The sequence below is a fragment of the Centroberyx gerrardi genome, chromosome 15 (assembly GCF_048128805.1).
Source record: "Centroberyx gerrardi isolate f3 chromosome 15, fCenGer3.hap1.cur.20231027, whole genome shotgun sequence".
NCBI lineage: Eukaryota > Metazoa > Chordata > Actinopteri > Beryciformes > Berycidae > Centroberyx > Centroberyx gerrardi.
In genome coordinates this window covers 30079145-30105918 of record NC_136011.1, presented here as the reverse complement: position 1 = coordinate 30105918, position 26774 = coordinate 30079145, and the positions used below count along the sequence as shown (strand labels likewise).

Sequence of the window (26774 nt, the reverse complement as noted above, 5' to 3'; positions counted from 1 at the left end):
TTGAGTTTTTTACTAAATCACTTTAAACAATTTTAAAGTTCTGCTGTCAGTTTGCTCACTGGTGGGAAATCTTCTTTATGCTTCAGAAATCTGGACTCACCAACATTAGATCTTTGGTTTCCTTTGGTATAAAGCAGCTTAGACCGCTTTACTGACCTCATCGCACAGGGTTTCTGGGTAATGAAGTCCTCAACATTCAAGAGGCTCTTCCATAGCCAGCACCCCCCCCCCCCACACACACACACACACACACACACATATCACATATGCTCTGAATACCCTGGAAAGTGATTGTCAAGGAATTAGGTCAACTACCCCCCAATGATCCTCGAGAGCCTTCCCTTGTCCGGGGGTTGTGGGGGATCGGGGGGGGGGGGGGGGGGTAAGTGTGTTGGGGATTATCTTAATTCATTTTCAGCGGAGCATGCAGATGTTCCTTGTGCTAATCGTAAATTAGGGTTAAGCCTGCAGTAAGGAGAGTATCAGACAGACTTACTGGCCAGATCAACACACAGAACGCCACAACAAATTAAGATTCGCTTTCTCCTCCGGAGGAGAGAGAGCAGAGGAGCTGATGAACAACTGATCCTGGAGATGTGCAACAATCTGCTGTTTCACTTAGAGAACGACAAGAGTCTTCAGTCCAAGGCTAACGCTGCGTTCAGGTCATGTGGGAGGAAGCACAACGTTGGGAAAACTTCCCGTTGGTCTGACTTGCATTCATTAAAAAACGCTGCTCTCCTGCTCTTTACTGTTAACCGACACTTCTGCCTTCTTACGGAAGACTTGGAGGAGCAAAGGAAATGAAAACGGTCATTTTAAAGCTGCATTAAGCAAAATGTTCTGCCCACTAGAGGGCGACAGAAACTGCAACACATCTGTAAACAAGCTCACAGCAAATCCACTGCACTACGGAGGCCTGCCAAGGACAAACATTGCCAAGCATCGTGTAAAAATGCTAACAGCTAAGCTAACCGTTCCTACGGAGAAGTCTCACCGGTTACCAGTTTCACTGACAGATCTTTATCCTGCTGAAGGTTACATGCAGCTAGCAAGTTTACTAGTTTATCAAGTTTACTAGTTTAACAAGTTTACTAGTTTAACAACTTTACTAGTTTAACAAGTTCACAAGTTTAACAAGTTTACTAGTTTAACAAGTTCACAAGTTTAACAAGTTTACAAGTTTAACAAGTTCACTAGTTTAACAAGTTTACTAGTTTAACAAGTTTACAAGTTTAACAAGTTCACTAGTTTAACAAGTTTACAAGTTTAACAAGTTTACTAGTTTAACAAGTTTACAAGTTTAACAAGTTCACTAGTTTAACAAGTTTACAAGTTTACAAGTTCACTAGTTTAACAAGTTCACTAGTTTAACAAGTTTACTAGTTTAACAAGTTTACTCGCTCGCTTCATCAATTCCGCCATTACAAAAAAAAATTTTCAGGAGTGGGAGGGGGAGAGCGCCGCTTTCAAACAGCGAGGGAGGAGACGAGCTAGTTTTAAAACAGGAAAAGCTGCTGAATGGAGGGGGAGGAGCTTCGTTCAGGAGCGGAGTCTGACAACAAGCTTTAGAAAAGAGGAGAAAACAGCAACACAGCTGGATGTTGGTTTATATCATCATGTCTCTATGAAATCTCCACATAGCACACGTTAGCTTCAGGATTGGTTAGAAGTTCTGATATTGCTTATTGCAGGTTTACGTTTAACTGATATTGTGAATTGTATTGTCGCCTAGCAACAAGCCAGGTTTGTTGCTGCATTAACACACTGACACACTGTGTTTTTTTCCGTCATGTCAGTGATATCGAATCCTTCAGAAAGTTCCCATATTTCCTACTATTACCACTCGGAGGTTGACCTGAACGGTTCTTCCCATTCAGAAGCGTGACATGAACGCGGCATAACGCTGCGTTCATGTCATGTGGGAAAAACCATCGGAACAACTTCAAACCAAGAACTTAGGAATGTTCACATGTTCAAACTCAAGACTCCATGACTGTAGTTTTCTGTCGACTGGTTTCTCCTGAGCTTCTTCTCTCTTAACTCACATGAACTGATGATGACACTCTGTGATGTCGACCTCAAACCAGACATCCAGACAGGAGTTCAGAGCTCAGATCACAACATGACTGATGATGAAGCTCCTTCATGTTGCTGTTTTATTTAAATGAATCTATAATTCCTACACCGGACTGCAGCTGTTTCCTGTTGGTGACGTGAGAATTCAGGAAATCGACAAATCAGCGTCCGTCACCGAACCCCGAGCTCCCAGGTAGAGTTTACTGTCTGAAAGCTGAGCGAACAGTATTTCCTCCCTCCTTCCTTCACCTGATCTGACTTTGTAGTTCTTCATGTGATCACCGCGGCTCATCGTGGTTTGTAGTTACTGTAAAATCATAAAATCTCCTCAAAAGACTCTTAAAACAAAGTGTGTGTTTTTATAGAAGCCTTTGATGTGTCAAACCCATCAAAGATCTTCAGACCACATGACAGCAATCTGACATGATCAACATCGTAACTTCTGCCCTCGATTTTTCATCCGTTTTTTAATAGAGAGGACAAGGAAGGGTTATAAAGAAAGAGGTTTACTTTACTATCCCATATCACAGACAGACCATAATATATCTGTGGGGGTTGATATGGTTGCAGATCAAAACCACTGATTCATTGGTCAGCTGCTGAGATTTCTGGCTTTCAAAACTCACTTTCCGGCAAATCCTATTACAAAGCTTTCCAATGCTTTCTGTTATGATGTTATATGTTACTGGTTTATGACATGTTGCCAGTTTGAGTTTGTGGACTGTGGAAGCGGCCGCAGACTCTATAGACGTCCGGGAACAAAATGTGTTTTCTCCTCCCAAGCTAATTTAATGTAAGGTGCTGTATATCCTCTCATGATGCTGCTCCTGCTGCTCTCTCCATCACCAAACTGCCACATTGCATTTAAATCTCTGTGTATCTCTGGTAGAGTCTTGTGTTGTGTCTCTTCCTCCATGATAAAACCCCAAAATCAGTGATTCTGTGATCTGTTGCTCCGGTAGAGCAGACTGGAGAATTGTGTTTTTTTCTCTCTCCATTCACTGCCGTTGTCTGGAGGAACAGTCTGAAAATCACTTCTAGCACATAAAGGAACGCCGACACAGCAGATTCTGACTATATATAAAAAACTAGTCCTGCTGCTGAAGTGTTTTGAAGTGAATCTCTTTCTTTATGTTTATTAAACCTTTCAGTTTGAAGTGGAACACCGAAATCCGGTCGGAGGAAACTTATGCGTTTATCAATAATTGTAAATAGGTGAAGAAAAGTGGGAGACAGGATTTTGACAAAGCAGATTCTGACAATATATAAAAAACAAGTCTCTCACTTTATTATTCCTTGTGTGTGATTTTCAGACTGTTCCTCCAGACAACGGCAGTGAATGGAGAGAGAAAAAAAATCACAATTCTCCAGTCTGCTCTACCGGAGCAACAGATCAGAGAATCACTGATTTGGGGGTTTTATCATAGAGGAAGAGACACGACCCAAGACACTACCAGAGTCACACAGAGATTTAAAAGGGAAGGAAAAGAGGTGATTTGATTGGTCGTGAGGCCCCTATAACACCTACTGTGATGTAATGTACTAATCCCTCCTGTTTCCAGCTGCACCAATCAGCAGCCACCATGCACTGTGCGCCTGTGATTCAGGAACATTAAGCCCATAATGCTTTGGAAGGAGACCGGTGCTGGTTCCTACCTGTCTGCCACCATGTGTCCACTAAGGGACACCGTCCGTCTCCGACCACGTGGTAGAACCAGTCCCAGGCCTCGTGGTTGATCGGTTCGCCCACTGCAGGAAGACAGACAGGCAGTAAGAAATGCTACAGCCATTCATATGGAACTGTAAGCTGTACTGGTTTCCATGCTGTTACACTCATAACACTCATATATGCCGCCCATCTGGTCTCAGTCCTGGTTCTGGTGCAGTGTTGTTCTACTACACTCGCCGGCCACTTTATTAGGTACAGTACTGCATAGTGTCAGCTGGTCATGTTGCTGTAGCTCATTTATCATAAGGAACAACAACCTGTGTGTTCAGATGCTCTTCTGCACTCCACTGTTGTAAAGTCTGTTCTGTCTGTTAGCTTGAACCAGTCTGTCTGTTGACCTCTGACCTCTCTCATTAACAAGCTGTTGTCTCAGTAAACTCTACAGACTGTAGTGTGAAAAGGAGGTTCAGCTGTTTCTGATGCTGAACCAACAACAAACTAAACCTCTTTATCATGTCTGCTGCTTTCTATATTGAGCTGCTGCCACATGATTGGCTGTTTGGAGAAGCAACAAGCAGGTGTACCTAATAAAATGGCCGATGAGTGTATATCATGGTTAAAACTCAATTTGAAACATTAGAACTACACTGTTAGTGTTTTAGAGCACTGGTTGTCAACGTGGGGTCTGGGGACCACCGGGGGTCCCTGAGGGGGTTCCAGGGGGTCCCCAGCAAACTGATGAATTGTTAAACTTCAGCATTATTTCATTTACAAGAAGTGAACAGTTAGAGAATGTAGAATGACTGTTCTGATCAGTTTCTCTGTTATCTCTCTACCTGCAACACAGACAGTCATGGAGTTCAGGACTAAATCATCTGACAATAAAAATATTCTCAGATTTGGGTCAGAGAGACAAAATCTCATCAAATGGGGTTTGTGGCTCTAATGTGGACTCAAGTAGGGTCCTTGATAAAGGAATCTGTTGAAATGCACTGCACATGGACTTATTGTGTTTGTGTGTGTGTGTGTGTGTGTGTGCGTGTGTGTGTGTGTGTGTGTGTGTGTGTGTGTGCTGACATTAATCTACTGTAAGGTTCTAAATCTAAATCTCTGACAGAAACTGGCTTTGTGTCTTACAGTGTAATAAAGTTTATTAATAACTGCAGATAAAGCTGGATGTGTGTTATCTTATTACAGCAGACAGGAGGCAGACGGAGCAGAGAGTCAAAGGCTAATCGCTCAGTAAAACGTCATCAGGAAGTGATGAAATACGCTCCAATCAAATCTTATCTTATCCGTCCAGCTGAAGAGCTTCAGTAATGGAAATAATTAGAGTTAGAGTACTCTGATTATTTTATTGTGGTAACTAATAACTTACTTACTTTATCAGTTCTTGTAATCCATTATTAGAATGTCATTACTTTTATTTTTCTTTCACATTGTTTCATTTTCCCCTTTATTTCTAAAAACCTGTGATTAAATCTGACAAAAAAAAAACATGTGACTCCACCTCCTAACATGATGGACTTGTCTGTCTCTTCTTCTGTGGTGTTCATACCAGTTAAGAACACATGAAGAAGTAGCTGAATATGAGCATCAGTCCAGACTTCATTTCTTTCTGCTAGGCTTTCTGTCTCCATAATCCTGAGGTGGAGACTCGAGTCACATGACCTGGACTCCAGTCACAGTTTGAACTGCTTGAGACTTGCTGCATGAAGAGAAGACTTGAGACTTGACTTGACTTGGGTTCTGGTGACTTGGGACTTGACTCTGACTTGTACTTTGATGACTTGAAAAGGTTTCTAAAGTCTTGACTTGAGATCTTGTGTTTGTGTAAATGACTTAGATTGAAAGTGATGAGATTTGTTCCAGCGGACGACTGAATTTAAATTCTGTTTTCTGAATTTGTATGGAATGATTGAATTTATTGAAGTTGAAACTGATTATAGAAATCAAACTCATGATGCTCTTACCAAGTTTTTATCCTATTAAAACCATATTGCATTGAAAAGTCCTAGATATTTAGTTTTCTTTAAGATATTAAATTGATACTGGACTCTTGATTTGTTCTGACTTGACTTGCTGTTCTACATTTAGACTTGAGACTTGACTTGAGACTTGTGCCTCAAGACTTGAGACTGACTTGGGACTTGGGCAAAGTTGGCTTGGTCACACCTCTACCCATAATCCCTTGCGCTTTGGGCTGGTTTCCTGTAGTTGGAGTTGCAGTTCTCTTGTTAGAGGACTGAGACTCTCGCTGCCGTTATTCGGTGCCACCAGAGTTCAAAGGTCATCTTTCTCACCTGGACAAACCAACCAACTGAAGGAGCAGAATAAACCGATCTGAACCTGCTGGTTGTGAACGCAGCGTGAGTGTGAACGCAGCGTGAGTGTGAGCAGCGTCTCACCAGAGCCGAGCGTCCGCAGCGAGGAGCGGTCGTACTTCTTCACCCAGCTCTCTTCGTACTTCAGCAGCAGGCGGATGGCGGTCGGCGCTCCGTAGAACTGAGTGATCCCCAACCGCTGCACCGTCTCCCAGTACCGCCCTGCACCAACACACACACACACACACACACACACACACACACACACACATACTTACACAGTGGATTTACTAATTCCAGTTGTGTTTAAGCAATTTTAAAGCTCTAAAACAATTTATGACAAGAAAAACTTGAAATCACAATTGCAATATTCTGTCAAATAATTGCAATTTGAATTTTTCTTTCAGCTTCCAAACAGTCCAACAGTAGAATCTGCCTCAACTCTTAGATTACCAACATTACAAGCAACTGATAGTAAGGAGGTGAAGGGTCAGAGGTCACATCGCCATGACAACAGATCGCATCACCTCACTGTACGACTGAATCAATATTCCCTGCAGGTCCGGCTGTCCGTCTGTCAGACTTTACAGGAAACACAGCGGTGAAAAGATAAAGGAAGTTCAGCCTCGCTCTGCTGACGCTCATAAAGTGTCACAGGACTGAAGGTTAATGAGTTACTGAAACAGCAGTTCATTCATAACTCTGTAACACACACACACACATCTCTATCTACAGTATCTACCTGCTGTACTGAACCATCGATCTCAACTTACAGAAACAGAACCAGAGTTTCCCTGATGATTTATTACCTGTTGAAGACAAAAGCTAGATTGTCTTGTACTAAATCATGATGTACAAGTCAACTTTTCAACAATTTGTCCATTGATTGTAACTTGTATTACTAAATTATGATGTACAAATGGAAATAATAACACAAATAGCAACCCTGGAATCGTCACTTCAGATCTTCAGTCAGCAAGTCAACTTTTCAAGATGGATTATAATCGAAATATTGGTTAAAACTGGAGATCGGTTCCTGCAGAACTTGAGGCCGGCAGTTCAGAGGCTGCAGCTCCATCTGTGTTGCATGAAGATAAACAGAGAGCTGACAGGATCCTCAGCTGATAGCAGAGCATCTGAACACCAGATCATACAGCTATCAGTATAGATAGTCATGTAGCTATCAGTATAGATATACAGTATATAGAGCAGTGAGAGTCTCTGAGCTCTGGACATGCAGCAGAGGAAAAAGAAAAAACACTCTGAGCTGATTCCAGATTCAGGTTTGCACAGTGAAGAGCAAAATAACAGATCAGAAAGCCAAGCTGTTCACTAACCATGCACAGGGAGTGGAAAGTCTCTTTGTGCATCATGGTAATATATATATATATGTATACATATGTAAATTATATGCAAATCTCATTGTTTTGCCCACATAATAGTTATTTGTAGTTGATGCCATGCAAATCGTGACTGAAAATCAGTTCACTAAGCCTTCACAACACCAACTCCTCCAGCCTGCTGTCAGCATCACCGTGCTCAGACAGACAGACCTGCAGGTGTGAGGAGGCTGCATCAGACTGACAGCAGAGTTCTTTCATTCATTTTTTATTTAACCTTTATTTAACCAGGAAGTCCAATTGAGATTCAGAATCTCTTTTGGGAGGGAGAGCTGGCCAAGACAGCAGCAAATAAGGAGTAACAGAAGCAATTAAACATTATAAAAGACAATAAAACAAAACAAAATAGATGCATCATGACTGCTGCTCAGTTAGAAGACTTGTTTCGCAATCTCAGTGAACCTGGACCTGACTGTTGCTTTTCAAGCAGCATACACAAGGAAACTTTTACAGGCAACAACATCAAAGAGTTGCCTCAGCGTTGTTGCTGTAATCACAAAGGAACGGCATTTCTAACTCTGAACATTCACTCCTCCAGCAGTTCAGTTGAACAGACCGTCCCGTAACTGAAAGACACAGGTTCGATCCCAGCAACCTCCATGTGTCCTTCAGCAAGACGCTGAGGCCCGACCTGCTGAGTCATCATAAATCACTCTGGATAAAAGCTTCAGATAAATGACTGGAGTGTAAAAGTCATCAGGTGAGCAAGACAAGCTCTGTGGGAAGAGCAGAGCAGAAAACCACAGGGCGACTAAACATGATGTCTGGGCCTCTGCCATGTTGTATAGCTGTATATTTGTTTATAACTGTAAATAATACCTATTTTTGCACTACGGCATACATTTGTACTTGTTTACATAATCCCACTCAGCATCCTGCATTGATGCCAGACTAATGACTCTGATGTCATTGTATGTGTATATATATGAATGTATGTATATGTTTTAGCGTGATATGGAAGTATATATATGTGTGGGGAAAGTGTTGGTGTTATGTATGTATGAATGTAAGAAACGGGAGCTGGCCGGGAAGTCAAATTTCTTGTATATGTTGCATACAAGGAATGCCAGTAAAGCCTGATTCTGATTCTAAATAAAAAAAAACAAGGATCCAACAGGATCTCATCTCCCTGAGAGAAAGTTGGGTGACAGCAGCATCCACAAAAAAAGTTTTAAAAAACAAAAGTTGCACACGGATAGAAAAAAGAAAAATAAGAATAAAATACTAAAAACCCTAAATATCATGAACCAAAGAGACCCCGCCCCCCCATCACCCCCCTCAGTTGAAGTGCTATAGATGCTGGAAAATACATTTAATCTCTCAAAGACTGATTGTTGAGTCTAACTGCAGCTGGAATGAAACAAGAAGCTCCTTGTGCTCCTTGTCCACACCACACAGAATATCTGCAGCTCTTCCTTCACATATTCTCACCATCATTAGATTCAGATGAACCGGACAGAGGGTTTAGTCTGGGGTCGGGGTCGGGGTAAACAGAGAGTTTCGTTTAGTCTGGGTCTTGCCCGGGTCGGGGTAAACAGAGGGTTTAGTTTGGGTCTTACCTGCGTAGGGGTAAACAGAGGGTTTAGTTTGGGTCTTACCTGCGTAGGGGTAAACAGAGGGTTTAGTCTGGGTCTTACCCGGGTCGGGGTAAACAGAGGGTTTAGTCTGGGTCTTACCCGGGTCGGGGTAAACAGAGGGTTTAGTCTGGGTCTTACCCGGGTCAGGGTAAACAGAGGGTTTAGTTTGGGGTCTTACCCGGGACGGGGTAAACAGAGGGTTTAGTTTGGGGTCTTACCCGGGACGGGGTAAACAGAGGGTTTAGTCTGGGTCTTACCCGGGACGGGGTAAACAGAGGGTTTAGTTCGGGTCTTACCCGGGTCGGGGTAAACCGGTGTGCTCTCAAACAGGACGCTGGTGGCTCCGTTACACAGCGGCCCGTAGACGACGTAGCTGTGACCCGTTATCCAGCCGATGTCCGCCACACAGCCGAACACATCGCCGTCCCGGTAGTCAAACACAAACTGCAACAACAGAACACAAGAGCTATCGTGACCGGTCTCCTCTACCTCACACCAGTATTGTTAGTTCTAGTGTTTCTCCACATTAAGACTAGAAGAGCTGAAGGCAGCTGATCAACAATAAATCACATTCTAACAAACTGAGAAACAGCAAATAAACAACTAATTTACACAAACTCATTCATTAGTAAACTGATCATTAATCAGGTCGATTTTTCATCACCGTGATGCTCTGTGGGACCCGACAGAAACTGGACTTGTTTTTCACCAAAACAACATGGCTGCCCATTGACAGTCATCTGAGGCGAGGGGCTCGACCTCAGCTGCCAGGCAACACCACATCTCAGTATAGTCTCTCTCTCTCTCTCTCTCCCTCTCTCTCTCCCTCTCCCTCTCTCTCTCTCCCTCTCTCTCTCTTTCTCTCTCCCTCTCTCTCCCCCTCTCCCTCTCTCTCTCCCTCTCTCTCTCTCCCCCCCCTCTCTCCCTCTCTCTCTCTCTCTCTCTCTCCCCCTCTCTCCCTCTCTCCCTCTCTCTCTCTCCCTCTCTCTCTCTCTCCCCCCCTCTCTCCCTCTCTCTCTCTCTCTCTCTCTCTCTGGCGTTGACCCAACATGTCTTGTCTATTTGAGATAAAGCAGCTTTTGTTCTGTTGTTTCATCCAAACAAACAGCGAGCCAAATGCTGAGCTGCTAAGCTACTTTAGAAATTAGCAGCGATAAAATTTGGGGGGTTATGTTTTTATTCAATTATTATCACCAACATCATGTCAGCTTTGAGGCGGTCTGTCAATCCCTGCACACACACACACACACACACACACACACACAGAAAAGCTGGGAGAAAGCAGATGTTTCTGCTTGTCGGTCAAAAAAAGCTAATTTAGAGCTTTGGTGGCAGAAGTGGCCGCAGGGTCGCGTCCCGCTCCGCACAGGAACAGGCCTGTTGTTGTTCAGACGGCTGTTGTGTAACACTGCTGTTGTTTTATTCCTCATTGTCTCTGCTCCTAATTAAAACACCAACATGACCCTAATTACAGCCTGCTGGGACAAACAGGCCCATTGTGGTGCCTAAAACTGAAGCCTTTATATATTGTGTCCCTTTTGAGAAAAGATAATTCCCTCAAGTTCATCTTTCAATATCTCTAAAATATTGGTGATCCAGTTTGAAAATGGGTTATAATTTAAAGCACACAAAGTAATAACCCATTACAATTTCATAGAAATAAATGTAAGTGATGTAACCACTAAAATACATTGTTTTTCAGGAGGTAAATAATGTGATTTTGATATAAATATATAAAAAAAGAAAAATAGAAAATATAGTGTGTGAGCGCGGTGCGGTGCGGTGTGTACCTGGTGTGTGAGCGCGGTGCGGTGTGTACCTGGTGTGTGAGCGCGGTGTGGTGTGTACCTAGTGTGTGAGCGCGGCGCGGTGCGGTGTGTACCTGGTGTGTGAGCGCGGTGCGGTGCGGTGTGGGGCGGGGTGGTGTGTACCTGGTGTGTGAGCGCGGTGCGGTGCGGTGTGGGGCGGGGTGGTGTGTACCTGGTGTGTGAGCGCGGTGCGGTGCGGTGCGGTGTGTACCTGGTGTGTGAGCGCGGTGCGGCGCGGTGCGGTGTGTACCTGGTGTGTGAGCGCGGTGCGGTGCGGTGCGGTGCGGTGCGGTGTGTACCTGGTGTGTGAGCGCGGCGTACAGCAGGTACCCGGCCTGGGTGTGGACCAGGCCTTTAGGTTTGCCGGTGCTGCCGGAGGTGTAGAGCAGGAAGAGCAAATCCTCGCTGTCCAGAGGCTCCGGAGGACAGACTGAAGACTGCTGGGACATCGACTGAGGAGAGAGACACACACACTGTTACTAATACTAATAAGTACTACGAATACTACTATTAATACTACTATTACGAATACTCTAGAGCACAGACTGAAGACTGCTGGAACATCGACTGAGGAGAGAGATAGACAGTATTCTACTGATACTACTACTACCACTACTACTACTGCTACTACTACTACTACTACTACTACTGCTACTACTACTACTACTACTACTACTGCTACTACCACTACTACTACTACTACTACTGCTACTACTACTACTACTGCTACTACTACTACTACTACTACTACTGCTACTACCACTACTACTACTGCTACTACTACTGCTACTACTACTACTACTGATACTGATACTCTTTAGGACAAACTGCAGACTGCTGGGACATTGACTGAGGAGAGAGAGACACAGTGTTCAAGTGATACTACTACTAATACTGCTACTATTAGTACTACTACTACTAATACTGCTACTATTAGTACTACTACTACTAATACTGCTACTACTAGTACTTCTGCTGCTACTACTGTAGAGAACAGACTGAAGACTGCTGGGACATCGACTGAGGAGAGAGAGACACAGTATTCTACTGCTACTACTGCTACTACTACTGCTACTACTGCTACTGCTACTACTACTGCTACTACTGCTACTACTACTGCTACTACTACTGCTACTACTGCTACTGCTACTACTACTGCTACTACTACTGCTACTACTACTGCTACTACTGCTACTGCTACTACTACTGCTACTACTGCTACTACTACTGCTACTACTACTACTGCTACTACTACTGCTACTACTGCTACTACTACTGCTACTACTACTGCTACTACTGCTACTACTACTGCTACTACTACTACTGCTACTACTACTGCTACTACTGCTACTACTACTGCTACTACTGCTACTACTACTGCTACTACTACTACTGCTACTACTACTGCTACTACTGCTACTACTACTGCTACTACTACTACTGCTACTGCTACTATTGCTAGCACTACTAGTACTACTACTATGACTAACGACAATAATAACATCTGATTGGTTCTTTTTCTGTTGGAGCGTCATGTAATTTCACGCCCATATGCACTGACAAGACATCCCTAATCAATAATCACAAACCAATATTGATAACTCGGAGAACACCTCACCTCCTCCAGCGGGACGTCCAGTCTGCCCATAGCAGTGGGGTTGCTGGTCCGCTGGGACACGAACACGTGCCGGACGGAGGGACAGCTCTTCACCGCGGCGTCCACCGTGGGTTTGAGGTCCATCAGCCGGCCGCCCCGCACAGCCTGGTTACAGGTCAGCACCACTTTACACTGAGCTGCAGGCAGCACACACAACAGAGACACACACACAGGTCTACATTCACCAGAGGGGTCAGAGGTCAGGAGCCAGGAGCAGGGAGTGGGTCAGTATGTTGCTCCTGTCTGGTTACAGGACGGGCTCATATACAGACACAGCAGGAGGGAAAACATCCACTCAGGACAAGAGGATGAGACTGAGAGATGAAGTGACGCCTGGTTACTGATACTGTGAGTGACAACATGTTCCCATTGGAAATATGAGAATCCAAGACATGAGAGGAGCTTGTTGTAACTTTAGACAGCAGAGTGGTGCAGAGGTACAGCCCCCCCCCCCTTTCTGGCGGCCATATTGGAGGTCCTGCTCTGTGAACAGCTGACTGTGTTTCTGTCGTCTCAACAGAATTGAACAGACGGTTAATTTCTGTCTGTTTCTGACTGAACTGATCATTTCATCACTGATCCATCTGATTGATTTAGTCAGTCCCTCCAGGAACTTGCGATTTTGCGATCGCAATAATTAACGCAAATTCAAGAAATCTCTGCAATATTTGCGAGAGCTTGCAGTTTCCGCATGAAATGGCCAAATCAACAGACCGCTTGTGATTTGGACCAATTGTCGCATTTCGTGTCGTGTAACTGACGTCATCGCAGCGCGCATTCATTCAGGTGGAAGATGAACAAAACTCACCTGCCAACAAATGACTGCCATACAAAACAAAACAAAACAAAAGCAGCAAGAATCGAGGTGAGTGCAAAATTCAAACTCTTGGAAGAGTTAATAGCTTAAACGGAGAGTGGGAGCGAATAGGGGGAGGCTGTGTGTGTGTGTGTGTGTGTGTGTGCGTGTGTGTGAGTGAGTAAGAGAGAGAGAGAGTGAGAGAAAAAAACATTTTTTTCCTTTGCTTGCAATTTTTCCCAATTCCTGCAATTTTACCGCAAAAAGAGCACATAAAACCTCGCAAATTGTATTGCAATTTTTGAGAAAAGCCGTAGCAAAATCAAGCATTTTTGGCCGCAATAATCACAAAAAAACGCTGCGAAATCCTGGTGGGACTGATTTAGTGTTTAGATAATGTCAGCTTGTTAGCTAGCTAACCATAGTATCTGGTCAGCTAACATCACTGTCTTGTTGTTAACACGTCTGATTAGCACACTAGCTAATGTATCTAGTAGCAGCTAGCGTTAGCAGTGGCTAGTAGTCTCATTAGTTAGCTGCTTCTGGCTTGTTAGTCACCAGGCGGTTAGGGTCTGTTCTTATTGTTGCATGGAAAGATGTGTCACTGAGTATATGTAATGCATATTCATATTGAAAATATTACTGGGGGCAGCAGTGTAGCCTTGTGGTTAGAGAGACTGTACTGTAACCAGAAGACCACAAGTTTGATCCCAGCCACGTGTTGAAGTTTCCTTCAACAAGACTCTAAACCCCAAACTGCTCACTCTTTGTAAGCATAATTACTCAAATCTGTCATCGAAGGAGCGAGTCACCAAGGTCCGACATGAGAAACCAATCGGCAGTCCATCCATTTTCTACAACCAGCTAAATGTCAGTGGATGTTACGAGTTTCTTAGTTTCCTTTTTTCTCACTGTGGAAAAGCCGGTCTGTAACCGGCTGCTCGCAGGTTTGATCCCAGCAGCAGCAGCCGTGTGTCTGAAGTGTCAGACACTAACACTAACACACCTGCTCAGTCACAACACTGCATGAGACAATCAGATACCTGACTGAAATGTAAACACACAGCAGCGTCTCAAATGTCACTGAAGTGGCTTAATTGGATTCTTCGGCTGCAGGAAACCAGCTTGTCCAGAAAGACTGAATGAAATTACGAGCATCTGCAGCTAACACTGCTACCGTGCCAGAAGTGAATTCCCTCTGGACATTTCTCTCCTGTTTCCCATAAACATGCATAATATTATAATGTTTCATCATCCAAACTGGTTCTTATCCTGTCTGCTGTCACAGAGAAGAGTCTGATCTCCAGCCTGATGTCTTAAAATGCAAATAACTCGCTCTGTGTGTGTAAAGTGAGAGAAATTCGTTTCCCCTGAAGGAAAGGATCAGCTGGAGGAGACAGGACAGGAAACGGGAGGTAGTTTGACGGTGGACAGTCAGGGTGTGGAGGTCAGAGGTCGGAGGTCGGAGGTCGGGGGGGCGGATGGTTCAACTCCCAACTCATGACAACAAGTTTTTATTTACTGAACCGTGAGCAAAACCTGAAGCTAACCTGAAGCTAACTGTTTCAGCTGCTAAACTGAAGCGTTAGCTAACCTAGCTCATGTGACCAACAGGTGGAAATGTCCAGAACAATTCCTGCTGCTGGACCAGAATCCTTTACTGGAGGAGGAACCTGGTCTGAACTGGATTCTGTCAGAAACATGGAGGCGGAGCTTCACAGTTTCAGGCTCATTTCACTAATTTTTAGAGTCTGTGTTTCAGGAAGGTGAGCTGTAACTCGTCCTGTGCTCAAATCCACCGGCAGCTTTGTCTTTCTCTTCTATCTAATAAAGACAAAAACAAGATATAAGAAAAATATTCAGTTCGGACACGCATCTTCTTCCATTCCATTCCACTCTTTCCTCATTACGTCACTTTGCACTACAGTATTATGTTCTTATGCTTTTTTTTTTATTTCTTTCATCCTAACTTGTGTTTATCTATTTTTAATTGATTATTATTTCTATTTTAATTCTCTATTTATCTTTGTTAATATATGTTACTATTATTTTTATTGTTGCTATACTTTTTACACTGAGAGGACGCAGCATACAAGCATTTCAGCGCACTGTTTACCCTGTGGAGGCTGTGCACAGGACAAATAAACACACTTGACTTGACTCAGTTAGTGACACTAATGTCACTAACGTGCTTGTTTGTGGTGAAACCCCCTGTGCAGTTTGCCTAAGTAAAGACAAACATGATGTGTGAGACATGATTTCTTCCTTCTTGTGTTTCTTTAATTATTGTTTGTGCTCACGAACCAGACAGCTGAACTCAAACTGAAGCTTTTGTTCTAATTCACCATCAAACACTCGGAGAAAACACAAGTCTTTCTATCTCTTGACAAATGTCCAGAGAGCTGCACTGTGAGGAAAGATAATTCACTATATGACATATCACCACATCTCTGCTGCCGCACATGAAAACTGTAACTGCAGTTCTGAAGTTTCTCTCTTTCTCACACTAAGTGGAAGTTTCCAGGGTCGTTTAGCCGCTGAATGAGTTTCACGACCTTTGAACCCTTGAAAGCTGTTGAAACCACGTCGTAAAACTTAGAAAATCCACGGACTTTGGAGATAAAATGAGCATTTCTTTCTTGATTCCTGAAACACTGTCATAAAGTCTGACTTGGCAGAGCGGAGGACTTGGCTGCAGTCCGTCTGAAATCCTGTTCAGCTTCCTGACGTTAATCTCTTTGAACAAGAAAGACAAAATTCCATTAAAGTCTTCTGATGAAAACTCTTTTTTTTAAGACACAGGGCTTAAAGCTTTAGTTGAGCTTTTGTGTGATTACAGTTCCTGACTATTAAATTCTCTATTATGTAAAGCACATTGCACTTCACTTGTGAATTGTGCTATATAAATAAAGTTTGATTGATTGATTGATTAATTGATTGATGAATGATTCTCACAGTTTGGTGATTTGCCTTGTTCCTTGTTCTGTTTTCCAAATCTCATGGAAATCATAAGTTAATAGGTTTTTATATATTATATATTCTGCTGATAGGCAGACAAACTACAAAAACTGACAACCTTGTTCAGTTATTTTCTCTTGTCTCCAGACTTGTCAAGCTTATTTTAGGATTTTGTTTGTAAAATAAATCAATCAATCAATCAAATTTGACCTTTTTCCAGGAGAATGCAACTTGTTTCAGGACATTTTCTTGGTAAAAGTGAAATCGTCTTGGAGAAAGTTTCTTGTTTCCAGATTTTCTTCATTGTTTTATGATGATTCCTTGACAGAAGTGACTGAAAATATCATGAAATAAGCTGCTAGATCTGGAAACAAGATGAAATCACTGGACAGCTTGTTGTTTTCTGCAGTTTAACTAACAAGGTGAAAACAAAAGCTCCTTGGTGCAGAAACTCAGCTGACAGGAGAGTAAAGTGTCCGACAGGCTGCCGTTCTGCATGTAATCTCGGCTCTACCGTCACGCTCTGTTTCCCCCGGCGCTCACCGGTCATGAAATGCCATGTTTGGGTTTTGCAGGGAGCGACTGTATCCAAAACACACACAGCGCCCTTGAGCAGCGGCAGATCCGGGCGAGGAGCTGAACTCAGATCTGGTGGCGGCCGGGGGAGCTGATAACCGCCCGCCCGGCAGAGCTGCAAATCACTCCAACTGTCAGAATGTAAATTGCAGCCTGCTGGAGGTAAATTTCTGGTAGAGAAATGTTTTCTGGAGGGACGGGAGCGATGGGGAGAGGAAGGTGGAGACACTGCCAGGAACCCACCCAGACATGTGTGACCTCCAGCTACTGGAACACAATGGAAATCAAACAATCCAATATAAATAAAGGTAACAGTTCAGGTGTTTTGAACGCGGGCCAAGTTACGACTTGATATGTTCTGACCTTGCTGACCTTGCTGGTGTTTCCGCCTGCAGCTGAATGTTAACCTGCAGCACTCTGCAGACCAGCAGACTCAGGCTCAAATCATACAACTATAAATACGAAGATATTATGGGTTCAAACCAACGGCCAAAACCTCGGGTGAACGTTGAAGCCAATGTCGGCAGGCGGCGATTCCTCTCAGGTCCGCTAGAGTCCGGCTCCAGAAAGACTCCAAACCTCATGAAGTCAACGGACCACAACCAACTTCTGATAAAAATATAAAGTCAATACATTTTTTCACCGAGAGGTTTTGGTCTCAGCAGCTAATTTCACTTCTTCCTTATGGAGATTTTCAAAATAACTGTCATTAACAGATATAACGGCTATAAAACTGGGTTGTTTTCCTAGTGATTGACAGCTCGATTATAGGCCAATAGCATTCGAAAAAAATGTCACATGACGGCGATCGTAAACCCGATCTTTCGGCTTCAAAGCGGCCGTTCAGAAACCTGTGGGTGAAGAACTCACTGCTCTGGGTTCAAACCCAGCTGGTGACAAAACTCTGAGGAAGGCTCAGTGTGTTTTTATCTTCTCTCTGCCTCTATGTAAAGGCTTTTACTATAAAACTCACAGTTGAGCCTGGACTTGGACTCTTGTGCTTCCAACCCTACAAGTTTTCCTTTGTCTTTTCACCTGCTGTAGCTTTGCCCCGCCCCATGAGCACCTGGACAGTTTTTTTTAAATCCTGGTGCATCCTTATGTTACTTCTTGTCTTGAATGACAAAACGTTGTGGTGCCAATAAAGCAACAAAAGGGAGCTACAGTGTGCGGACTAGATATAAGACACTGTTGTCCCCTGTGATGAGACCCGTGGAGGGACTGGATCGACCCCGGTTTGCCCGTCCGTCCGTCCCGCACAACATCACAGCACTGATCGGATTCTGCCATTTTAAAAGTTGCACTCATTGTCCAAAGGGGGGCGCTACAGCGTTTGTTTAATCGTCTGTACGTCACGCACAATATATCGGATGTTGCTGTTTGGATTTTGACTAAACTGCCATGCCAACAGATCATGGTTTTATTCTTTCATTGGTCTCAGTTCCTCAGGATCCACTACAGCACAGAACCTGTTTCTATCAGAGCAGCTGTGAAGCGGAGTGATACAGACAGTGAAACGTCCCGCTGCTGTCAGACTGGATATCAGCCTCCTGTCCAATCACACCACTCCACCGGAACTAACTGTTGTATAATTGTCTGGACGTCTCACACAATAGGTTGGACACTAATGAACGGCTCCTCCTCTTCCTCTGTCCCTGCTGCAGACGATCAGGAAACACTTCCTGCCTCACTACAACTCTGTGTCAGAGATGCTGACATGGTGACTGATGCTGGCTCTGAGCCGGAGGAGCTGCCTGAGCTAAATGGACACACGGTGAGGTCGGAAAGTTTCCTCTAACGGTGTTCGTTCTGCTCACCGTCCTGGATCCTCCCTGCCAGCGCCTCGGAGCTGAAGCCGGCGAAGACCACGGTGTGCACCGCGCCGATACGGGCGCACGCCAACATGGCCGCCACCGCCAGCGGGGAGACGGGCATGTAGATGGCCACCCTGTCCCCTTTAAGGACCCCATGGCTCTTCAGGGTGTTGGCCAGGCGGCAGGTCGTCTCCAGCAGCTCCCTGAGGGCCGGACAGAAGATAGAGATGGACATTGAAGTCTGTGTATGCAGCCAGAGAACGATTTTCCCTTTTCAGGTTGTTTCATTTGATTCACTACCAGAGGAGGCAGAGAGGCTGAAAACTGTTCAGTATTTCAAAAGAAAAAGCAAAAATTAGAGAGAAAAAAAACATAAATCATCTCGCAACCCTGGAGGGTTTCGAAATCTGTGAGCATCACAATAATATCTAAAAGAGGAAAAATAATAAATAGTCACATAATAGATTCATCAAAATATTGCGGGATAAAAAGACATTTCAGCATACACCAGAATATGAGCAGGTCTAATGTGTGATGTGATGTACAGATGTGAATGGGCCAGAGGTGAGACCAAGTCAACTCTGCTCCAGTCCCAAGTCTGTCTCAAGTCTTGAGGCACAAGTCTCAAGTCAAGTCCAAGTCATTAATGTCAAGTCTCAAGTCTAAATGTAGAACAGCAAGTCAAGTCAGAACAAATCAAGAGTCCAGTATCAATTTAATATCTTAAAGAAAACTAAATATCTAGGACTTTTCAATGCAATATGGTTTTAATAGGATAAAAACTTGGTAAGAGCATCATGAGTTTGATTTCTATAATCAGTTTCAACTTCAATAAATTCAATCATTCCATACAAATTCAGAAAACAGAATTTAAATTCAGTCGTCCGCTGGAACAAATCTCATCACTTTCAATCTAAGTCATTTACACAAACACAAGATCTCAAGTCAAGACTTTAGAAACCTTTTCAAGTCATCAAAGTACAAGTCAGAGTCAAGTCCCAAGTCACCAGAACCCAAGTCAAGTCAAGTCTCAAGTCTTCTCTTCATGTATTCTGACTCTGTACTGTTACTGTAGAATATGACTCGTGGCTGAAGTGACACTGAGCTGTATCTGGAGGCAGACACACAGCCGTTCACCTCAACGCTCTGTTTCGGTTCCAGGTTTAGCTGGAGTTCATCGCCGTGACAACCCCTCCTGCTTCCTGTTTACAGAACAATACAGGAAGCCGCTCTGTTGGCGGCAGAGCAGAAATCTCCGTATCAGTTAAAGGCATCATAAGTGATTTATGAGCACATTGTGAGTAGTGATAATTATTATAATAAAAAAGATGATATGAGAAACAAAATATGCCAAAAAACATAACTTTGAATGCTTTATGGGGCAGCTGTATGGTTAATGACTTGATATTAAACTGAATGTAATTTTTTGATGTTTGTCTGATTTTTATATTGTAAGAAAAGTTGATCTCTGCTTCTAATGATCTTATAATCCACTGCTAACGCATCACAATGCACTAAAAGTAAAATGTTTCTGACTTTTCTCTGTATCTGTCATAAAATTGTAATTCGAATTTTGATTAACTTCGTGTTTTGACTTCACTTGAAGGATTTCATGCTCCTCTTTGGTTTAGGAGAAATTCTGCCACCCTCGGTCTGATGAAATCCTTTCAAAACCACATTGGATAAACTCTAAAATTCATGGTGGTCAAGTTGCAGGCAAGGCTGTTTTTCTTACTTCGTGGAAACTTGACATTTTCAAAATGCGAGGTTTCATCAAACAACAGCAATATGGAAAAGAAATCCCTCAGTGTCTTTGGAAAATGGCACGGTGTCTTTCCAGATCAACGCTGTACTTCATGATCATCCAGCAATTCTACTCCAGCAAACAGCCAATGCACTTTATGTTTCCACTGTGAGGTTTTAACACTTCACTGTCTCCTCCTCAGGTTATTTACAACTAATTATAATGTCCTGAATGTTCACGAATCTAATATGTCCTGCAGCAGCGTCCTCTCTGTTTCACAGCTGTAGATCTGGTGTTTCCACTATGAGAAGGAATAAATATTTAGACTACATTTCTGCTTCCCGGCCTGTTTTCCCACATTCTACAATGAAACAGAACAGAAAGCAGCTTTAACACATACTGGAGAAACGCTTCCTTATCCTCCTTCAACAGAGTTTACATCATCGTGAGCATCAAACTGATCAAAGGTTTATAAAGATGGAGCCTTTTCAGCAGATTGTAGTTTTAGTTCTACAAACATTTCTTGGAGGCAGAGCTGCTCTGAAGGCAGAAATAATCTGATTGGTTGAGTTGAATCTCAGTGGGCGGAACCAGTTTTTCCGGCAAAGTAACTGCTGTTGCCAACTTGCAGTGCAACTTCATTTATTAAAATCAGTCATGGGGAACAATGCTAATGTGCCGATTCCCAAAGCATTTGGCTTCAAACCGGTACAGCTGACATGTGTGCTTCTTCCTTGTCTAATCCAAAGAAGTCCGCTCCCACAGAGCAGACTAGCTAGCTTGTACTCAGTTGTTTGGCTCCGCCCACTGAGGTTTAACTCAACCAATCAGATTGTTTCTGCCTCCGGAGTAGCTCTGTCTCTGAGAAATATTTATAGAACTAAAACTACAATCATCTTTAAAGTAAAACAAATATATAAATTGAGTGTTTTTTATGAAAATATGATTGATCTTTATTTGTATTGTGATGATCACCAGCAGTTTGCCCTCCTTTTTATTTCCCACTTCACAACTGTGAAGCTGTAAGTTGTCGGTATGACTGATGTCCCAACGTCACCAAGACACATTCCTTTACATTTATGGAGCTGTAATTTAGGCGATCCTGACAGAGATAAGTATAGATAACATAGCATAAAGATAAGATAAAGATCTGTATCATCTGCATAGAGTGAGTCCAGATAGCAGAGAGTTTCTGACCTGTAGGTGATCCGGACCTCGGTGCCCGGCTCGTCTCTCTCCCAGATCAGAGCCACCCGGTCTGGATGCTTCTCAACATGGACGTCCAGACAGTTCACTGACACACACACACACACACACACACCAGGGCGGCAAAGTTAAACCACATTCAGTATCACATGGTAAATAAAGAAGGGTGCATCAAACATGAGGATGAACAGTCTGTTGGACCATATCGTCGCTGTCAGGTGAAAACCTCGTATCTCCAAAATGTCGACTTTTCAGGATGAAAATCAGCCATGTTTAAGTTTGATGACGATGCATTTTTTAGTTTATCCAATAGGGTTTTGAAATGTTTTCATCTGCTCAAGAGGTCAAAGAATTTCCTCAAACCACAGAGGAATCCTTCAACTGTAGTGAAAACATGAAAATCACCAAAAATGGAGTTACAGGGTTTTCACACAGCGACATTCTTCCTACACAGCTGATTATACAGCATGTAACATGTTAGAGAGGCTGGTCCGCAACAAGAAGGTCTCGGGTTCGATCCCAGAAACAGAAACCAAACCCCCACCTGCTGGTTCACTGAGAGTCGCTCTGGATGAGAACAGCAAATAAAGAAATATACTCTGAGGAAGCATGTGTGCTATTTTCAGAACATCCGTACGTCTAGTTTGGGATAATTGTTCATAACACTGTATATCTTGTGGTTTTATACATGTGTTGTGTTGAAAAGAAACCCAAACTGAGACTCGACCCCCTGCTGTGTTGAACTGAAACCTGTTGCTTCCCTAACTGCTGCTGCTGTGTGTTTACACTGCGATGCAAAGATCAACTTAATCCTAAACTGGATTTAAGATTGAAGATCAGATCGCACTCTGGGTCTGAAAATTAACTTTAGAAAATAACTTTATGTAACAGGCCTAAGGGGAAAAATAGTAATAAACTAGTAATCCTATATCAAATTTTAGAAAGAAACAATACAAGTATTACAGTAAATCCACAAGACCTTCAGGGAATATTATTGTAATATTCCAGTCAAAGTTAAAGTCACTGTTAACTCACTCTGTAAGCCTCTTGGAATATTATAGTGATGCCATATGACATAAAAAAAAATACCATAAAGCACAATAAGGTCATATTTAACTCACTACTGAGTGCCATAGACACACTTGAAGTTCAAATAGGAATATTATAGGAATATCACAGGAAATAAAGCATAGTAGAATAAGTTCACCATAGACTCACTATAACTTCCTATAGGACTTTTTAATGGATATTACAGGGATACCAAAGAGATTAAAATATAGAAAATACAATAAGGTCACTATGAACTCACTGTTACCATACACATATTATAAGTTCCTATAGTAACAGGTATATTATAGGAATATTACAGAGATAATATAAAAACACTTTTAAGTAGGATAAGGTCACTATTGATTACCATAGACACACTATAGACACACTAGAAGTTCCAATATGAATATTATAGGAATATTACAGGAGATAAATCACTAGGATAAAGTCACTGTAGAGTCACTACTGAGCACCACAGAAACATTAGAAGTTCCTATAGGAATGTTGTAGGTATATTATAGGAACATTACAAATATATTATAGATATAAAAACAATTTTAAGTAGGATAAAGTCACTATTGATTATCATAGACACACTATAGACACACTAGAAGTTCCTATAGGAATGTTATAGGATTATTCATAGTCTACAGTGGTTTTCCGCTGGGAGGTTAATCCTGAACGGGTTTAAAGCTCCAGACTGACAGAGTAACTGACAGACTGACAGAGTAACTGACAGACTGACAGAGTAACTGACGGACTGACTGACAGACTGACGGACTGACTCTTACCAGAAACATTGAGCTGCCCCCCCTCGAACCAGCTGATCCTCCCGCTGCTGATCTCACAGTCCCGGACCCGGTGGAAAGGTTTAATCCACCGGAGTCTGTCGGCGGCGGCGGATCCCCAGAACAGATCCGGATCCGAGACCGACAGGCGGTACAGATCCTGGTGGGACCGGCCGGACAGCTGAGGGCTCCAGGCGGGGCAGAGGGTCCTGGTCCCGGCGGACACGGACCGGGTCTGAGCCGGTCCGGGCCCGGTTTTGGTCTGGCCCGGCCCGGGTCTCAGGCAGCGGGTCAGGAGGGTTTTGAAGACAGTCGTTCCCCTGCTGAAGCTCCTGCTGCCGGTCTGTGCAGCCATGTTGCTGCTCTGCATCCAGGTCTCTCTCTCTCTCTCTCTCTCTCTCTCTCTCTCTCTCTCTCTCTCTCTCTCTCTCTCAGGTGTCTGCAGACAGGTACCGGAGCTGTACGGTAACGCGTTACAGTAATCTCTCGTTCCTTCCTCCTGCAGCAGAGAGTTACTTTCAGTTTCAGTGAGGTGAGACTGTGACGTCAGAGGCTGAAAACCTCCAAGAAAACGAAGGAAGGAATGAAGAGAAAATATAAAAGGTTGATAATTTAATGAGAAAACGTCACCTCACAAAAGAGAAACTAATTATTACAGGTTTATTATTATTATTATTATTATTATGCAGTTACCAGTAAATAATAAGTGTTTACTCTTCTTATCAGACTCTCTAAATATCAGATTGAAGATGAATTATCCAAAAATTATGATTATTCTCATCCCCTGGTTAGTTTTACTCATAATCAGACTCATTAAATTTAATTAGATTAGATTTGGAATTAGATTTAAAACAGGCTTACAGTAAAACAATAAATCTGAAAAGTTCAACATCTTCAGAAAAAGCTGCAGTTTATCAGTTTGGATACTGAGACAAAAAGAAACAGAAGATTTAATAAACGGTTTTAATAAACTACAAGTCAAACAGCTCAGGATTAAAACATCATGATGGATGAAATAAAAGAAGGAATCCTTCTCAATTTAAGGGAAATTTATTATTGTTCATTTTTCAAGTTTCATCTCAGTTTCTCCAAACATCACAGTTACTCATCACAGTTAATTCATAACCTTAAAAACTGACTTTTTATTATTTATTCATATAATAACGATATGAAGTGAGTGTGTGCCGCCCCCTGCAGGTCAGACTGAAAATTAAATCTTCATCTCATCTGGATTATCTGACAGTCCGTTTGTTTTTATGTTTTAATGTTTTTTCATATTTTAATGTTTTTCATTTTCACACCCAGCTGCAGATTGGATTATTGTTTCTCAGGCAAAGAACAGAGTTATGATCATCTGGATTAGATGAGAAAGCACACACCCACACACACGATAAACACACACACACAGACACACACACACACACACACATGATAAACACACACACAGACACACGCACACAATAAACACACAATCGCACACAGACACAAACAATAACACACACACACATACACACCTGACATACATGCAAACAAACACACTTACACACACACACTAACAAACAATAAACATACAATCAATCAATCAATCCATCTTTATTGGCACAGCAGGTGTTTACAGATCAGAGATACAAAGAGATGAAATAAAATAATTAAAATGAAATAAGATTAAATAAAATAAAGCAGAAACAAAATAAGATCAATAAAATCACATAAACTCACAAACAACCAATCAACACACAAACACACACACACACACACACACACACACACATAAAGCTTCAACTGATCCTGGATCAGCAGAATCTCCTGCAGTTTATTCTGCTGATTTGTTGGTTTATTGTTTGTTTGTTTGTTTGTTTGTTTGCAGCTTTAAGACTTTAAGTAGATGAATGTTGTGATGTTTCACCTGCTGCTCTTCATCACTGCAGAGTTTTCATCAAGAAGCTCCACTCAGGTCAGATTAGTGGAAGCATCAGAACTGACTCTGGATCAGTTAATGCTGCTGAAGCAGCGTCAGTCAGGTGTCTGTTCCTCACTCTGCTTTTCATTGTTTGTGTTAATCTCCCTCTATCTCTCTCTGTCACTCTCTCTCTCCCTCTGTCTCTCTCTCTCTCTCTCCCTCTCTGTCTCCCTCTCTCTCTCTCTCTCTCTCTCTCTCCCTCTGTCTCTCTCCCTCTATCTCTCTCTCTCTCCCCCTCTCTCTCCCTCTATCTCTCTCTCTCCCTCCCTCTCTGTTCATTATGAACTGGATTCATAAAGCAGGAAGCAGATGGGAGACTGCAGATTGATTTTGGTGCAGAAAAACATGAAAAATATTTCTGAAAGTTTTACTAGCTGCTGCTCCAGTCAAATCTATGAACTGTTTTTAATTGAAATCTTCATCACAAAGTGTTTTACAGGCAGTAAAGGACGAATTAACGGACAAAGTCTTTGTTTCCACTGAACACATCTGAAGCTCCACCAGTCACTTTCACTTTCAGATGTTTAGAAGAAAACAGCAGGAGGCTCCTCAGGGCCCCCCGGGGCCCCTGGAGCGCAGGGTGGGAAACCCCGCTGTAGAGGTTTTACATGATTAACTTCAGGTGTTGATATTTTTAAAGAATTTGGAAATTAGGTCTTCAAATTGCAGGTTTGTGCTCTAGACTTTATCTCCCTGTGATGTGAACTGTTATATAAATTTTGTCTTAGATGTTTGTTTTCTGCATCAGTGTGTCAGCAGACTCTGACTCTGCTCTTTATAGTATTTTTTTACAATAAGAAACTTTTCATTTTATTATTTTTGAAAGCATCTTCGCTTTACATATTTTTTTGTCTAAGAGTTTTGCACAGTGCTGTATCTCCAAAACATCGAGCTTTAACTAGAGCAACAGTCTGCTGACACTGGAGGCCTAAACATGATTTCTACTGATACAGAAGCTCCAATCACAGTTATTAATCTGTGACTTATTGATTGTATATTTATGAGCAAAGCATTTAGTGAATATCATCCAAGATACAGAACACTAATGATAGACTGGTGGGGTTTATGTACAGACATAATGAAATCTTCTCAATAAATTTCAAAAAATTGTTTTGCTCCTTCAATCCTGTCACAATAAACAATAAACAATAAACAAAAAACCTCTCCTCCTTAAAGCCTCAACCTGCAGTCCAGATGTAAACGAAGGGAAATTTTCTCTCTCCAACTGAATGAAGCAGATCTAGAGAGAAGGAATGATAGTTTGTAAAAGCTAAAAATGAGTTTCAGATTACTGTGAACAGGCTGGGTCCTGAGTTATGGTGTGTGTGTGTGTGTGTGTGTGTGTGAGGGGGGGGGGGGGGCATGGTT

General features: G+C 42.6%; 1 protein-coding gene and 1 long non-coding RNA gene across 2 annotated transcripts in view; one reads left to right on the top strand and one right to left on the bottom strand.

The window, feature by feature from the left end:
• Positions 1-23818, bottom strand: part of LOC139909604 (acetyl-coenzyme A synthetase 2-like, mitochondrial) — a 32042-nt gene extending 8224 nt beyond the window's left edge. Inside the window, exons 1-8 of the mRNA XM_071896776.2 lie at positions 23450-23818; positions 21600-21696; positions 18662-18861; positions 12476-12651; positions 11157-11309; positions 9346-9493; positions 6157-6294; positions 3736-3828 (exon numbers count right to left, since the gene is read on the bottom strand). Coding sequence (XP_071752877.1) covers positions 3736-3828; positions 6157-6294; positions 9346-9493; positions 11157-11309; positions 12476-12651; positions 18662-18861; positions 21600-21696; positions 23450-23816 — 1372 coding nt within the window. The 5' untranslated portion in view covers positions 23817-23818. The remainder of the gene's footprint in view (positions 1-3735; positions 3829-6156; positions 6295-9345; positions 9494-11156; positions 11310-12475; positions 12652-18661; positions 18862-21599; positions 21697-23449) is intronic.
• Positions 19656-26774, top strand: part of LOC144542372 (uncharacterized) — a 221900-nt gene continuing 214781 nt past the window's right edge. Inside the window, exon 1 of the long non-coding RNA XR_013507231.1 lies at positions 19656-19680. This is a non-coding gene — a long non-coding RNA (uncharacterized LOC144542372). The remainder of the gene's footprint in view (positions 19681-26774) is intronic.